The sequence below is a fragment of the Chiroxiphia lanceolata genome, chromosome 4 (assembly GCF_009829145.1).
Source record: "Chiroxiphia lanceolata isolate bChiLan1 chromosome 4, bChiLan1.pri, whole genome shotgun sequence".
NCBI lineage: Eukaryota > Metazoa > Chordata > Aves > Passeriformes > Pipridae > Chiroxiphia > Chiroxiphia lanceolata.
In genome coordinates this window covers 51680462-51694744 of record NC_045640.1, presented here as the reverse complement: position 1 = coordinate 51694744, position 14283 = coordinate 51680462, and the positions used below count along the sequence as shown (strand labels likewise).

At 38.2% G+C, this 14283-nt stretch overlaps 1 protein-coding gene across 3 annotated transcripts in view; it reads right to left on the bottom strand.

Moving 5' to 3' along the window:
• Window positions 1-14283, bottom strand: part of PPP3CA (protein phosphatase 3 catalytic subunit alpha) — a 189807-nt gene that overhangs the window by 43167 nt on the left and 132357 nt on the right. For all 3 annotated transcript variants that reach the window (XM_032685817.1, XM_032685818.1, XM_032685819.1), the window contains exons 3-5: window positions 10695-10819; window positions 1630-1741; window positions 212-357 (exon numbers count right to left, since the gene is read on the bottom strand). In XM_032685817.1, coding sequence (XP_032541708.1) covers window positions 212-357; window positions 1630-1741; window positions 10695-10819 — 383 coding nt within the window. The remainder of the gene's footprint in view (window positions 1-211; window positions 358-1629; window positions 1742-10694; window positions 10820-14283) is intronic.

Genomic DNA, 14283 nt, shown 5'->3' with positions numbered 1-14283 from the left:
AGAATGAAGCTCTCTACTATTTTAGAACAAATACTCATTACACTCATTGCAATCAAACGATACCTCCTTTTTATATCCTCTAAGTATTTGAGGTTTTTCTAGAGCTATTTTTATATCTTCTCCAAGAAAGTGCAGAATTCCTAACAGGGCACAAGGAATCATTGGACGGTGTGCTTACATTGTGCTAATAGATAATACTGAAAAGACTTACTTTTCTAATGTCATCTAAGGTGTTGATCTCCGGAGACAAGCCACCATGTACACACAGGAATTGTTGGTTCATCAGAGCAGCCAAGGGAAGGCAGTCAAAGGCATCCATGCAAGCATCATATACACGTTCTGAATATTTGATTTTACCTTTTAAAGATTAAGATGGTATCAGAAAGTGCCATTAACATTTAAGAAGAAAAAAGAATATGCTTAATATCTCGATCTTGCTCTCACTACTCTATCTTGCACTGAGGACTGTACCCCAAGTTTACTTCATGCAAAAAATTGCAGGCAGTAAACAACTGTTATTCACCTCTGGAAAAATTCTTCATGCTCTGAGATTAAATTAATAAAAGCTCTGCCAAGTTTATTATAATTTTTCTAAAAATCTGTAAATAAACAATTTCATATACCATTATAGTCTGCCATGAAATCTGTACAGCAAGCCTTAAAACATCTGCTGAATGGTTATCATCTATTACATTATCACTCAATATACTCTCTATGAAGTAGACAGAATTTTAGCCCAGTCCCTTATAATTAATTATCTACAGAAAAGCCATTATTAAATGCATGAGGTGGTACATAGAAGCTGAAATGTTAATTTACCAATATGCATACTAAACTCAGTAAACCATGAAGCCTTTGAGCCAATTAACATTTCCTTTATCCTTGACGTCAAAAACAAAACATAGACTTGTGGCAATAGCTTTAGCTTACAGTGCCACAGGAAAAAATAAAAGCTTCATTGTGCAGGTGAAGGTCTACATCTAATGAGCTTTTATGTGTCATTGCATCCTTTCTTGCAACACAGAAAGGAATTCATATAAAAAGAGTATACTGAAAAGTTTAAGCTAACTTTCAGGGTAAATGTGAAAATGCCATACTTAAAGGAAAAAGAAAAAACAAAATAAATCTCCTTGCATTTTTCTCCTGCTGCAGACGAGGCGCAGTGAGATGCCACCTCCTTCCCTAGTGATGGGGGGATCTGTCCCAGAGGTGCCAGAGCTGCGTGCCAGCAGGTTTTGCTGCCAGGTCGCTGCGTGGGGCAGCAAACTCTCAGCAGCAGCACAGTTTGCCAAGAGCATCCAGGCCCAGATAGCCCCACAGCAGCCACAGGATGCTTCCCAGGCCAGGGTGACAAGCTGAAGTGTCTCGATACCTACTTGAGGAAACCCCTGAGTTTGTACCGATGGTCGGTCGCCACCTGTTCTGTAAAGAGTCTGACCCCTTCCTTTCCACACCACTGAGAGATGACTGCCCTCTCAGGGAACACTAATTACAATTTAAAATTAATGACAGTTAATATGAAAAGTACATGAAAAATCACTGAAGGTGAAGCAGTATCGAATACTCATAAAATAAGAAATTAAGTTGTTGAAAAAGGAGTTAAGAGGAAAAAGACTGAGGTAGACTTACATTCTTGCTTAAATGTGAAATACTCTGTTAAATGTCTACATTCATGATTCCCACGAAGTAAAAACAGTGTTTTTGGGTAAAGGATTTTCAAGGCCCACAAGTACAGCACACACTGTGAATCAGAAACAAGAAAGAAAAATAGAATTTATAATTAATAACTCAACAACTTATGTTCCCCTCCACCACAAAAAATAGCAGAAAAAAAAGTATTCTATGTGAAACATTTATTTTCAACCAATTAACTTTATTCTTCATACACTGCATGCAAGCATTTCTCTGCACTTCAACCTGGATTGGATGAAATCCATATCGGTATATTATGATAGTTTTACTGTTTTGCTGAGTGTCACCTCCCTGGTCAGCTGTGCGCTGCCTTCGGCAGCCCCAGCTCTCAAAACAGCAACTGCTCTGCATCTCTAAAATGACCTGTGTGCTCTCCACCTGGAAGGTTAGGCAGAAACCTTCTGTGGAAACAATTTCACCGGAAGATCGGTGTTTCCTGGCTTAAGGAAAAGTTGCCTCAGAACAATTTAACCCATACTTCAGGAAATACCTCAGCTTTCAGTATTACAGAGTTTTTACATGAATGCTTGTTCATTTTTCACTTAACATTGTTCTGTATTTATAACTGGGGAAAAAAAATCCACAAAGCTCTTGCATTAAATGCAGTTACTACAAAGCTCCTACTATAAATTTCTCTTTCCTGAAGATTTCTATTTGATATGACAATTCTTCTAGACATGTTTTTAAAGATTAAAAAAAAAGACTTAGAGAGGCTAAGCTCTGCTCAGACCTCTCTAAACCACCCAATTAAAACAGTTGTTTTGAAAACAAACCCACAGCTCCAAGAAAGCTGATGGAAATAAGATCCACTCATCCCATGAGATGAGCCCATCACCTGCAAGAACACTGTACAGACCACAATGGCCTCACAAAAACAGGAGCTAGAAGACTGAACAATTTTTCCTCCAAGCTTTTCCATGAACCGCAGAAATGTTGCACAAGAAATAAAAGGTGTCAAAAGACCCCACTTTCATTTACAGCTACTTCCTAACACTCCCCTCTGTTCTGTTTGGAAAAAAAAAAAATATTTAACTTAATAATCAATATTGGAAATTCAGAAGGTACTCTAACCATGGCTTCAGCTTAGAACAAAATCAGCATTGTTGTCAGTGTAATGCCTCTACATTAGACAGTGTGAATTCCCTTCTACAATTCAGTGTGTCTTGAAAAACAGAGTAATTACTTTAATCATCTCAACATGTAGATTTCAGCTCCCTTGTTTGTTACACAGTCCTCAACTTATAAAACAAAAGAAAAGAAAAAAGGATGCAACGTGTTTATGTTTGTACTCACACTATCCATAGATAATCATACAGCAGCAGGGATTTTATATTACTACTCTTTGTCTTGAATTTATTACACGTAAACACCTGAATGCTCTGTCTGTTCTTTCTCCGTAATTTCTGTTCTACTCAGAGGGTCTACAGCCAGGGGAAACCAGCAAAAACACATGCATCCTCCTCCCAGCTCATGCAAAGTCTTGCGCCTCTCAGGTGCTACTGCCACTGCAGGAAGTGAGATGTCAGAACGCCAGGTAGATCATGCTAATGTAATCAGTGTGAAATTATGGTGTTAGGTCAAAGGAATCATCTGCTGTGGTCCACAAACATCCCAAAGTGTGTGCCTGGGGAAAGTCTTCTCTCCCTGTGTAATCTCCAGTAGACTTGGTTTTGAGGGTTTCGCTCCAGTGGGGAAGGAAACCTGCACTTCTCCACACCAATAGAGCAATTCTCTGTCTCTGATGGTGACTTGTTAATTCCTCCAAAAATTTCCAGAACCTTCCACTTCTTTGACCTTACTGGCTGATGCAAAAATTTGATGTAAATGCTATGAGACAGAAAGTTTAAAGTGACACCTCCATTTATGTAAAAAGAGTACCAGCTTTTAAAGTTGTATCTAAGTTACCTTAGAGCTTCTAATCCTGCCAAAGCACCTTTAGAAAAGTACAATGATTAGTGATTAGATGAAGTGACATATATAAAAAAAAAAAAGCTAGTTTACATTGCCCTCATAACTAAGTTTTTCATTTTCATAAAGCCTTGGCAAGATTAAAACAAGCACCAGGTACTTAAAATTTTATCATCCAGATTTGGGAACCAGCAAAAATCGGGAAAGATGGAATTTTTATCTTTTTGACTACCTTCTATGGATAGATCTCTACATTTGCTTATCATAGACTTATTTTTTCTTTTATTTCTATGCTTCCTTTGAAGTACTCATGAAAATCAGACTGAGAAGATAACAGAGAATCAGTACAGCCCAGAAAGTTCTGTTTCCCTACCACTATTCAAATAATGTAAGCTCACCATTTACATTTTGTGTTGTTTTCAGTAGTGCCATATCAAAGGCTTATTTTGTTTAAATAATTCCTTTAATTTTCCCCCTTTTCAGTAGTCCAGTGAACTAATGTTGTAATAGTAAACAAGAGCTAATTAGCAGATGGTTGGAGTTTTTTCCATGCAAACTAAACAGCAAATATGAGGGCAACAATTTTCATGGCTTTTCAACTTGCAGTCATCTACATACAAAAAATTTATGCCCAAACAACATATCATGAGCAAACATTCTGGTTTTCATTTTTTTTCTACTAGTGAATTGCTTATCATAATTCTTACTGAAGTCAAAAGATTTATGATAAATTGCCCTTGTCAAAAATCTGAGCTTATGGTCCTTAATTATTTGGTAATGCTGCTTCCCAGCAGTAAAATTTTAAAATATCTTTTTTTTTTCCCTCTTCAACTTTTTCATTAAGAACATACCATACATCACCTCTGCTGTAACTCAATGCAAAATGTACAGCAGGGACCTTGTGATCTGGACATCTGTAAGGTATTTCTGGCCCATTTCTTTCCATCCTATCAAAACAACTACATTTTGTAAAAAGAGTTACATCTCTTAATGCCAGCCCTCAAGCTGAATCACTGCTTACTTGTTTAGAGTCTTTCAGCTGTTGAAATAGCAAATATGTTAAATTTGTAGCAAAGAGGTAATCTGTCCACCTCCCAGCTCCTATAGTCAAGCTGTTTTCCTGCTGAGGTTCTGGCAGCCTCATCATCAGGAAAGAAAAGGTCTGTGCAGTTAAGCACTGTGTAAGCCAAAGGTACATATTTTCAAAAAGGACTTGGGATTTAACTCCACTGTTGCATGTTGAATTTGAGCCTTTGCACAGCGTGACATCTCAGCCCGTCCTGAAAAGGAAAACCAAGAGCTCTTCCACACATCTCGAGTTATGTTTATCTCCTTAAAACAAGGAGCCTTGAGAAATCGTCACCATTGCCACTCAAATGCAACCACAGCACCACCTGTAACACAGTGCTTGCTTCTGGGTGCTCTTGCACTGGTCGTGCTAGGAAGAAAGAGATGCAGCTCACTCTTTTAGTTGTGTGGCTTTGTATGGGAAACAAAGGATGAACTCTCCCTCCAAATGACTGACAGCATTGGGCTTCCCCCATGAGATGAATTAAGTGTGAATAAGGGTGAGATAATTTGTACTCAAAAGGATAGTTTGACCCACACATTGCTAAGGCCTCTACTGATGCTCTGTGACCTGTCTAACAGTACACAGGCACAGTTCCTCATCACACACACCTCATCTAAACATGAAAATCGCATTACTTTTAAATGCACTGAAATAACGATACCATCACACTACCGAATACAGACGCAGCTTTCTAAAATGGCGTAACTATCCTGGAGACCAAGTACCTTTTTACACACATAACTGCATTCACACTACTGGTGTGACTATTTATTACAGCTATATTTCAGAGACAAATAAAGATACATTGCATCTGTAACCAGAATACTCACACAAGATGCAACTTATTGCCACTTCTGAACTATTATCCCTTGAGCACAGAGAAAGAAAATTCTGAACATTACTGAAAATAAAAAATGTATTTTCTTCATTACAACTAGGGTTTCATTCTTTTTTCCCCACAACTTCCAGGGCATTTCATCCTGCTCTTTTATTAACCGGGTTTTTTTGTGTTTCTAAAACCAGTGCTCTTGTACATACAGGTTGCATATTTAAAAATTAAAAAGGCTAATGCTGTGGAAATAGACTTTGTGTGAAGGAACAGTGAATTCATTCCTCATGGTCAAGGTCTTAGCTGTTTCCAAAACGTTCAAGGATTTCATTCTGATCACTCAACTTCTGTTTATTTTTTTACAAACATCTGTTGAATATTCCAAGCTACTTGGGGATCTCATTTTGACCCATGCATGGTACTTTAGCACCTTCAGACTTCAATTATTGCATGACTCTCTCATAGCTAGTCTCCTAGATGATTTTATTAGAAGTGATCATCTGCAAAACACTGCTACTCAGCTTATACTCTTTTCTAATGTTTAGACCACATTACTCCCATTTCAGCCTTTAAAAGTACCTCAAAATATCAAAAAAAAAAAAGAATCTCCTTTAAACCAAAAAATGACCAGGAAATTCTTTTTCTTAAATGTCCCTCTCATTCTTATGGCTAGTACTTTCTAAACAGGTATCCAAGTGCTGGCTTCTAACTCTCCTCTATAGACCTCATGCCTTGGCCCCAGTTGTTCTCTGAGAAGATGGGTCCCATGCAGAGATGCAAGCAGTGCAGGGGAAATCGTGCCATCCCATATTCTCTCCCTGCAGCCAAAAGGGGTTCTTGGTATGCTGGTAACTCATTCTGAGAACAGCTGGCACAGGACCAGGCAAGCTGTGAGGATGGCCCTGACACACAGATGTTCCCGTCTGGGAATCTAATATATGTAAAAATAATCTGAATTTACTGAATTAGTGAATATTCACAGCTCTGAGGAGCACCGTCATGCAAAAATATAAAATCTTAGAAGATGGAAATTCTTGCTACAGAAAAACATATTTGCTACTGGTATACAGAAGAAAAGGGCAACAAAATTTAGGATAATTAAAGTCCAGGAAATTTCTTTGCTCTGAGAGAAGTGAAAAACCTATTGACTTCACCAGTGAACTATTTCTGACCAGCCCAAAGTACGTTAAATCAAGATATTTACTGGAAAAAATTAACACACTAAAGCAATGGAGGAAACTGGAAGGTGTTTGTTCTTCCGAGAAAGTGCAGAGACTTGAGAGATAATAAACACACAATTCCACCAGCATTAACTTCATCTGCAGTTTACTAATATGAATTTATTTATATGCAGTTCTTTTCTTGAGAGAGACTAGTTAATCATTTCTAGCAGTTCACTGAGTTCAGAAGCATCTAAAATACCAGATGCTTTTTCAATTGGTGCAAGGTCCAATGGTCAAATTCCAGACTCATGCCAAACCCCTCACTTTGTTCTTGCTGAAAATACCACAAAACTGGTTTTATCTCCTGGAATTTCAGTCTTTGCATTCTGGAAATGAAGATGTGTCCATGTTTTGAACCCTAAAACATAACTCCAGTTTTGTTCATTTTGAACATTGGTTTAATTCTCCATATCTTAACTTTGCTCTGTCAAAAATTATGACTATGTACCTTACGATAATCAATGGACATTTAAGCCTGTATGTTGTTCTATGGGATTGAGAAAGAAAATAATTCCAAGAGTTCATTTACACAATGTTATTAATACATTACAGTTGGTATTTACCCTAATTTTTCTAAGACTGTGATGAAAAACAGTCTGTATGTATACTCCTCCTTACACTGAACAGCATTTATGTCTGCCTTTCAAAAGAGAGCTTTCAGACTCAGGTAGAGATTAGTCATTCTTCCTTACAACTCCTTCCTGCACAACCACTTATGCTCTAACTATTCTTTGGATTTAAAAATAGTCCTCTGTTTTGATCATTTAGGTTTTTACTCTCCATGACCATAAAACTTGTTTGAACGTGAGAACTGAGGGTTTTCTACTCTGGAGTAAAACCCCTGGCAGAGTGCAAGCACAACAGGAAAATGTTATCAGTCATACAACCAAAGAAACAACCACACCACATCAGATTGCAGAAATTTGTTATTTTAAGTGAAGAAATGCCCAGGCTTTCACAAAAGATCAAATGGAAAGAGAACATAGCTATGGGAGAAAGATTCCATCTGTGCTGAGAAACCTCATCTCATTCTACCTACAACTGACACTTTTTAATTTTACCTGTTGTAATTTCTTTATTAGTCTCTTATCCTGTGACCCCTCGCTTAGAACTAATTTCAAAGACACAAAACAGACCCCCCCTCTTCAAGCAACGAACTTAACTCCAGTTAAAATGGAGCACACATGTGAAGGACGGAGCCCTTGGATCAAAAGCTACACAGGGCAAGGACTGACATTTCTGCCAAGTTCCTTATACAAATACTTTTCTTTCCCTCTGTATTATCAAATGCCTTCCACCTACCTTATGCAATTTCTTCCTCTGTTCTTAATGATAATAGCTTGCATTATGTAGTACCTTTCATCCAGAAGAATCACAAATGCTTTGCAGCCCACAGAGAAGGATTATCTCGCCCACTATCAGAACTCAGCTAGGTCTAAGCTCAATGGTGTCACTTTTACGCTAGATATCACACGGCAATCAAGGGGAAATTTTTTTAAAGCTTACATTACTCGTGATTAGTACCTTGGATTAGCTATTTAATTCTTTTGGAAAGACCCCAGAACTGCAATAGTCTCATGTACATAGCAGAAAGGGGAGTCAACAGATCGATGGAAGAAAGATCACTATGGTGTGGTAGAAATATGCACCAAGACCAAGCTAAGGTTGTTTGTGACTTATCCAGCACAAAGTACTGGCAAGAGCTGGTGCCTGATATATGTACTCAGGTCCCCCTCTCCACCAAAAGCATCCTTCCCCTCTAAATACCAAGTTGCATTCTTCACAATTTTCCTTTCCTTGTCACTACTTATTGTCCTGAGTTCATGCCTGAATGCACAGCTCTACATCCAAATACACTTACGAAACAGAAACCTGCCTTTCCTTTCAAAGGCATTCTTTAATCAAGGTGACAGGTGGGGAAAATCAGTTATGTGACCAAAAAACAAAAAAGTGATTTGAGAACCTTACATAAAAAAGAAATAATATAAGTGACAGCTGAGATATTTTTTTGGCACTGGCAGAAGCCAGTACTGCTTCTAGTGAAAAAGTTGTGTTACAGAACGGAAAAACTGAATTCAGAATACAATTTGCTAAGTACATAGGCATAGGTTGCTAAATGAAGAATTTTTAGGGGCTTATTCCCTATGCATGAGCTTTTTTCTTTGTTTTATATGGCTTGCTATTGTCTTTAACCGGTAATAGCCCTGGAACAAATTTTGGTAGACTGTCAGACAATTACTTGAAAGCTGAATCAAATCCATTGTTCTATTTGTTATATTAAAGGTATATATACATAGAAATGAAGACAAAACTTTCCTCTTCTGGATACAACTTGACTCAGTCGAAGTCTACAGGAGATATAAATGAGGTTATCACAACTGAAAAATGGCAGTTCAAGACTGAGCTGCACGATGGTTTCAGTCTGTGAAGCTCTCCCTCCACTCATTCCCAACCTTCCCCAAGTGATCCAGTATGATAATTCACAACAACGACTTAGCTCACAGTTCACTGCAGATCAGTTTTTAAGAAAATCATGAACTCAAGCTCAAAAAAATCATGATCAAAGTGCTGACTTCAGTATGAGTCTAAATCCTGACTATATTGATTTTTGGCAGGTGAGTGAAAAAACCTTGCAATTCTAAAGTTTTTAGAACATTTGTACTTTGAATAGGATATTTCTATTTGCAAAATGTGCCAAAAGATTCTATTAACATTTGAAATTAGTTTTAAAATTAACTAATAAAACAAAAGTAGTTTTACTGTATTTTATTTTTAAGAAACTTCAAACTATTAATATAACACTGGCAAGATAACGCACTGATCCGTTTTACACATTATAAACAACTTAGCTGCTTGGCATTATATATTTTTATATCAATATGGCAACAGTGTACTAAGACATAGTATGTAGAATGAAACAGCAGTATATGTGTTCTCACATGATGCCATCTTATCTATCAGACACACAGACATGTATCATATGATCTATATTGCTTCCAAGAGATAATGGGCATTCTCCCTTGACACAGAGGGAGGTCAAGTCTGAACTTTTCAGCAAAAGCGGTCAAAGCTGTAGCTCAAAAGCTGCTGCAAGGGCTTCTGACTGACTGCTCAATGACTAGATCAAATATGACCTAGACAAACAAATCCAAGATCAGGTTTTACTCAATAGCTGTGCACCTCATCTGTCAGTCTGAAAAATCAAGCAGTAACATCGAACAGCAGAAAAAATCTAGTTTGTTTTATGAGCACTGGAACAAAGGATTTGTACCTGGTATTTGACTCGCTTCAAGTCAAAGGTGGACAGGTTGGACAGGACACTGTTTCTTTCACTAGCCAACTAAAGATGATGTCATTTGACCTCTGTATTCTACAACCTGATGCTGGAGTCTGCACCGGGTCTCAGCACCACCAACTGGGCGCTCATGCACCACTATTTCTCTGTGGATTCAAGTGCTGCATCAAAAGCCAGAGATCATGCACTCCTTCATGCCATACCGAAACAGAACTTATTCTCTTCAGCACAGCATGTTACGTGCTGCCCTTTTGTCCATTTATTTCCCATCCACTCCTTCAATTTTCATAAAATTTCACATCAAGGAAACTCAGATCAAATAAACCCACCAGTCAAACTAAACTATGGGTTGTTCGTTTAGTTTTTTTGTTATGTCTCTTTTCTAATACCTCACGTCTATTCGTCCTATTTAGGTTGTGCAAGCTGCAGAGTGACTTGTCTTCTCTGCTATATTTGGATGGCCACTAGTTAGCACCAAGGTCCATTCTATGTCAGCTTTCCAGCAGAGATATAGCGGGATTTGGTGGATTCCAAGCAACCTTTATAAAAACACCACCAGCAAAACGAATTTGGTATTTACAAAGAGCCTCAGTATTCCTGAACTAGTTATGATGCTACATACACATAGTAGGCTGCAAGCAGTTTTGCAGCCAAAAACAGAAATTAGAAACTTACTTCAATGCTGAAGTACCCTCTGTCCACGTAGTCCCCAAGGAAGAGGTACCGCGTGTTGGCAGGAGAACCTCCCACTTCAAACAGTTTCATCAAGTCAAAGAACTGACCATGGATGTCTCCACAAACTAGAAGAGAAGAGGAGCAATATTTAGATCCACCATGCAAAGATCATCTTAGGCACACACATTCCAAAGTCACTGTGTTATAAGAAATGTGTTACTGCAATTTTGTGCATCATTCACTAGTTAAACAACTGGTGAGCACCGGTAGAAGTGCTCAGCAGAAGCTGCTTTTCTATGATGTACATCCATATATGTGCATGCAAAAGGCTACCAAATAATTAAAGGAGAGCCATCAGGTAAATCTAGCCTATAATTATTTTCATAGGTATCTGTCTGTTCCTCCCACTGCTGACCAGGGCACACAATACTGGCAATAGTAGTAAGACAAACCAAAGCTGCCCTGAAAGAGAGAACATGTTCAAGCAAGGTTACTCTTTCTTTTAACATTACTCTTCTATTTTTCCTAGTCTTAAACCTAGAGGAACCCCAACATGCTTTCCATAAAATGCAAAGCATGCCTGTCCTGTGCATGCCACTGGTTAAACTGACACACTTCTGACTTCTGGTTTCTGTACAGAAAAACAGTCTGCTTGCTTTCCCAAAGCATGTCTTACACAAGAGGACACTGGTGTTTCATGTTTTAACCTCTACCCCTTTATTTAACCTCATGTAATTCTGATTTGTTCTACTTCACTGCAGTAAAGTCAATCTAACAGGCAGCTTCCCTAGAAAGAGCAACCCCAATAAACCCCAAACAGACCAAGCACAAGTGACACAAAGCCCGGGCTAAGCGGGGATGCCTCTGTCTGTGCCTTAAGGACAAGACCTTGGCTTGGTTATCTTGTGGAATTGCAAACTCCCTGGTGGGTGATTTTGAGCATCTGCAGGAGCGTAGGCAAGGCATTTGGAGAACCCCATGGAAGCCTAACCAAAAGTGCTGTGTCAAAACCTGCTTTGTTTTGCCTTGCTTTGTTTCTTCTACCCAAGAGAGTAGGAGAACTTCCCACACACATACCCTGTTTAGGGCCAAGCCTGGGACTTTTATGGCAATGATTCTTAACAAAGAAGATGTTAACAGTTCTGACTTACTGAGGTCAGTTTAGACTGGTTTTCCCTTTAGTGACTCAAAAAAAACAATTTGATATTCAAACTCTGAGGGTGATTATGAAGTAACTGAAGAAAACCAAGGACACAAGATAGGCCTGGCAAAGGCAGCCCAGCTTCAGTAGAATTCAGATGCTCTCTCTGATGTAATGGTCTTGTTCCATCATGGATAAGCAAACCTCACATTTTTCACACGCCATGGAGAAGCATGAAGTCACACCTTCATATAGATACAAAAGGACTATATACAACAGCTGTAACACCAAAACCAACAAACTCACAGTGCAAAAAGTGTCACATCTCAGTCCACTGTCGCATTATACTTTTTAACTCGTATCCCTTTTCTCTAAATGTATACACTAATAATAGGACCTATGGTGTCATTCCATCAAAAAAAAAAAAATAAATATACAAAACCAACCCCCATCCAAACCAAAACCAAGCAACCACCCACCCCCTGAATACAGAAAAACCCCAGTGATGTCCCAATCACTCTTTCATGAATATTTATGAGAAACTGGTGATAGTATTCATGATTGCTTGCTAGCTGATCATTCTACTGTGATAGTAACATGATATTTTCCCCATAAAATAGCATATTTTATCTTATCACCACTGTGCTACATTGTATCATCTTTTTCCAAGTTGACTCCCAACTGTGAGTTTCAGATGACAACTTTCATGCTAAAAGCCATCAACAGTTACAATTTCTACCTAAAAATAATATCTGCCATTAATTATGCAAAATAAATACTATTTAAATCCTCAAGTGGTATAACACCACCACTGTTTCTCTAAAAAAAAACCAAAAAACTGTATCCCAAAAGGAATTTTTCAATAACACTTTTATTTGAACACATTAATCTACCAAACTTCTTGACTGTACTCCTCTGCATGGACACTGTGGGAAGATTAAAAACACGTGTCGCATATTGATGGCCAGGCAATCTGCTCTCCTAACTTCCAGCAGAAAAGCTTTTAGTTATGTAACTGTACAGCTCTACCAATTATCGCCCGCCCCCATTTGCTCCAACTGCAAAAGCCTGAAGTTGAACAAGACTGAAAGATTTTTAAATGGATTTAACTTTTGTACTTTCACTTAAAGCACAAAGAAACCAGACTTTTTTTTTTTTTTTTTTGGTATGCAGATGTGTGAACAGGTAAATACATTGAGGCCTTTACAGAGAAACCAGAAAGCTTTCTCCAAGTAGCTGTATGTCCATGGATTTGTCACAAGTCAGAAAAGCAGTAAGCAAAACAGTGAAGAAGACAGAAATAAAAAGTGCAGAGCTCTGCAATCCCATGACTTGCAAAATTCTGAATTGGTCTTGAGAATTGATACTAGATTGATATTCCAGGCACTTTGCACAGAGCAGCCTACTTCTTTTAAACTTGGCAGTAGATGCAGAAATGTATCCAGGAAAAAACAAACAAACAAACAAACAAAAAAACCCAACACCATGACAAAAAAAACCCAATCTAAGATGTAAAGCTGAAAAGCCCAGCCCCCAAAGCCAACCTTGCCAATTGAAGTCGTTCCAAAAGAGAAGCATATAATCAGCAGGTAAAAAGCAGTGGGAGGAAGATACTCGAAATTAAGAGTTAGCATTGAGATTCAATTTATTATGGTAAGATCTCAGAACTCCTACTGAAAAACTACACTGTTACATACAGTTAATCCAATCAGTATTTTGCCTGGAATAGCATGGAATATCTTAAGGATTTCACACTTTCCAGGTCTGCACATATAGACTTGAAACATCCTTGCAGTGTAAAACTCACATTCTGATGAACAGCCTTATTTACAAGTAAATTAAAGGGCAATTTTGCCTGCATACAGTACTGTGCTCCATATGTAGTTTGAAAACAACTGTTTCTAATGGTATAGTTCTGTCACCTTTCTTTTCCAACTCTAAATTCTTATGAACCTCAAATCTGGAAGATTTCCCTGGAAGGTGAATCCGATTCTTTATCTTTCATTAGGTGGGGACAGAAGAGATCCAGCATCATATTTCCATTCATTCAGAAACATCCACCAGCCAATAACTCTGTCATAGTCTTCCCATCTTGTGTTCACTAACAAAGAACCTTGCAGCACCGTCCCAAGAGCCCATAGGAGAGGGTCCATATCCACTCCATGCTGCTTCTACAAAACCAAGTCCATTACTTTCCTCCTTCCTGCTACAGAAAGAAAAACTTAAAAGCACACTAGTTATTATATAGTCAGGTTTACTCTTTTACAAGCATTGCCACTGGATCTGTCGCTCTGGTCAATTTTGCCAGGCAAGTCCTATTTTTTTATACTTGTGCAGGTCCTTTTTTGGTACTGGAGCACTTGCTGTCGAACAACACATGCAAAGAGATATGAATGTTTTTTCATCAAATAACAACAAAATAATGCCCAGCACAGTGAAGCAGGAAAT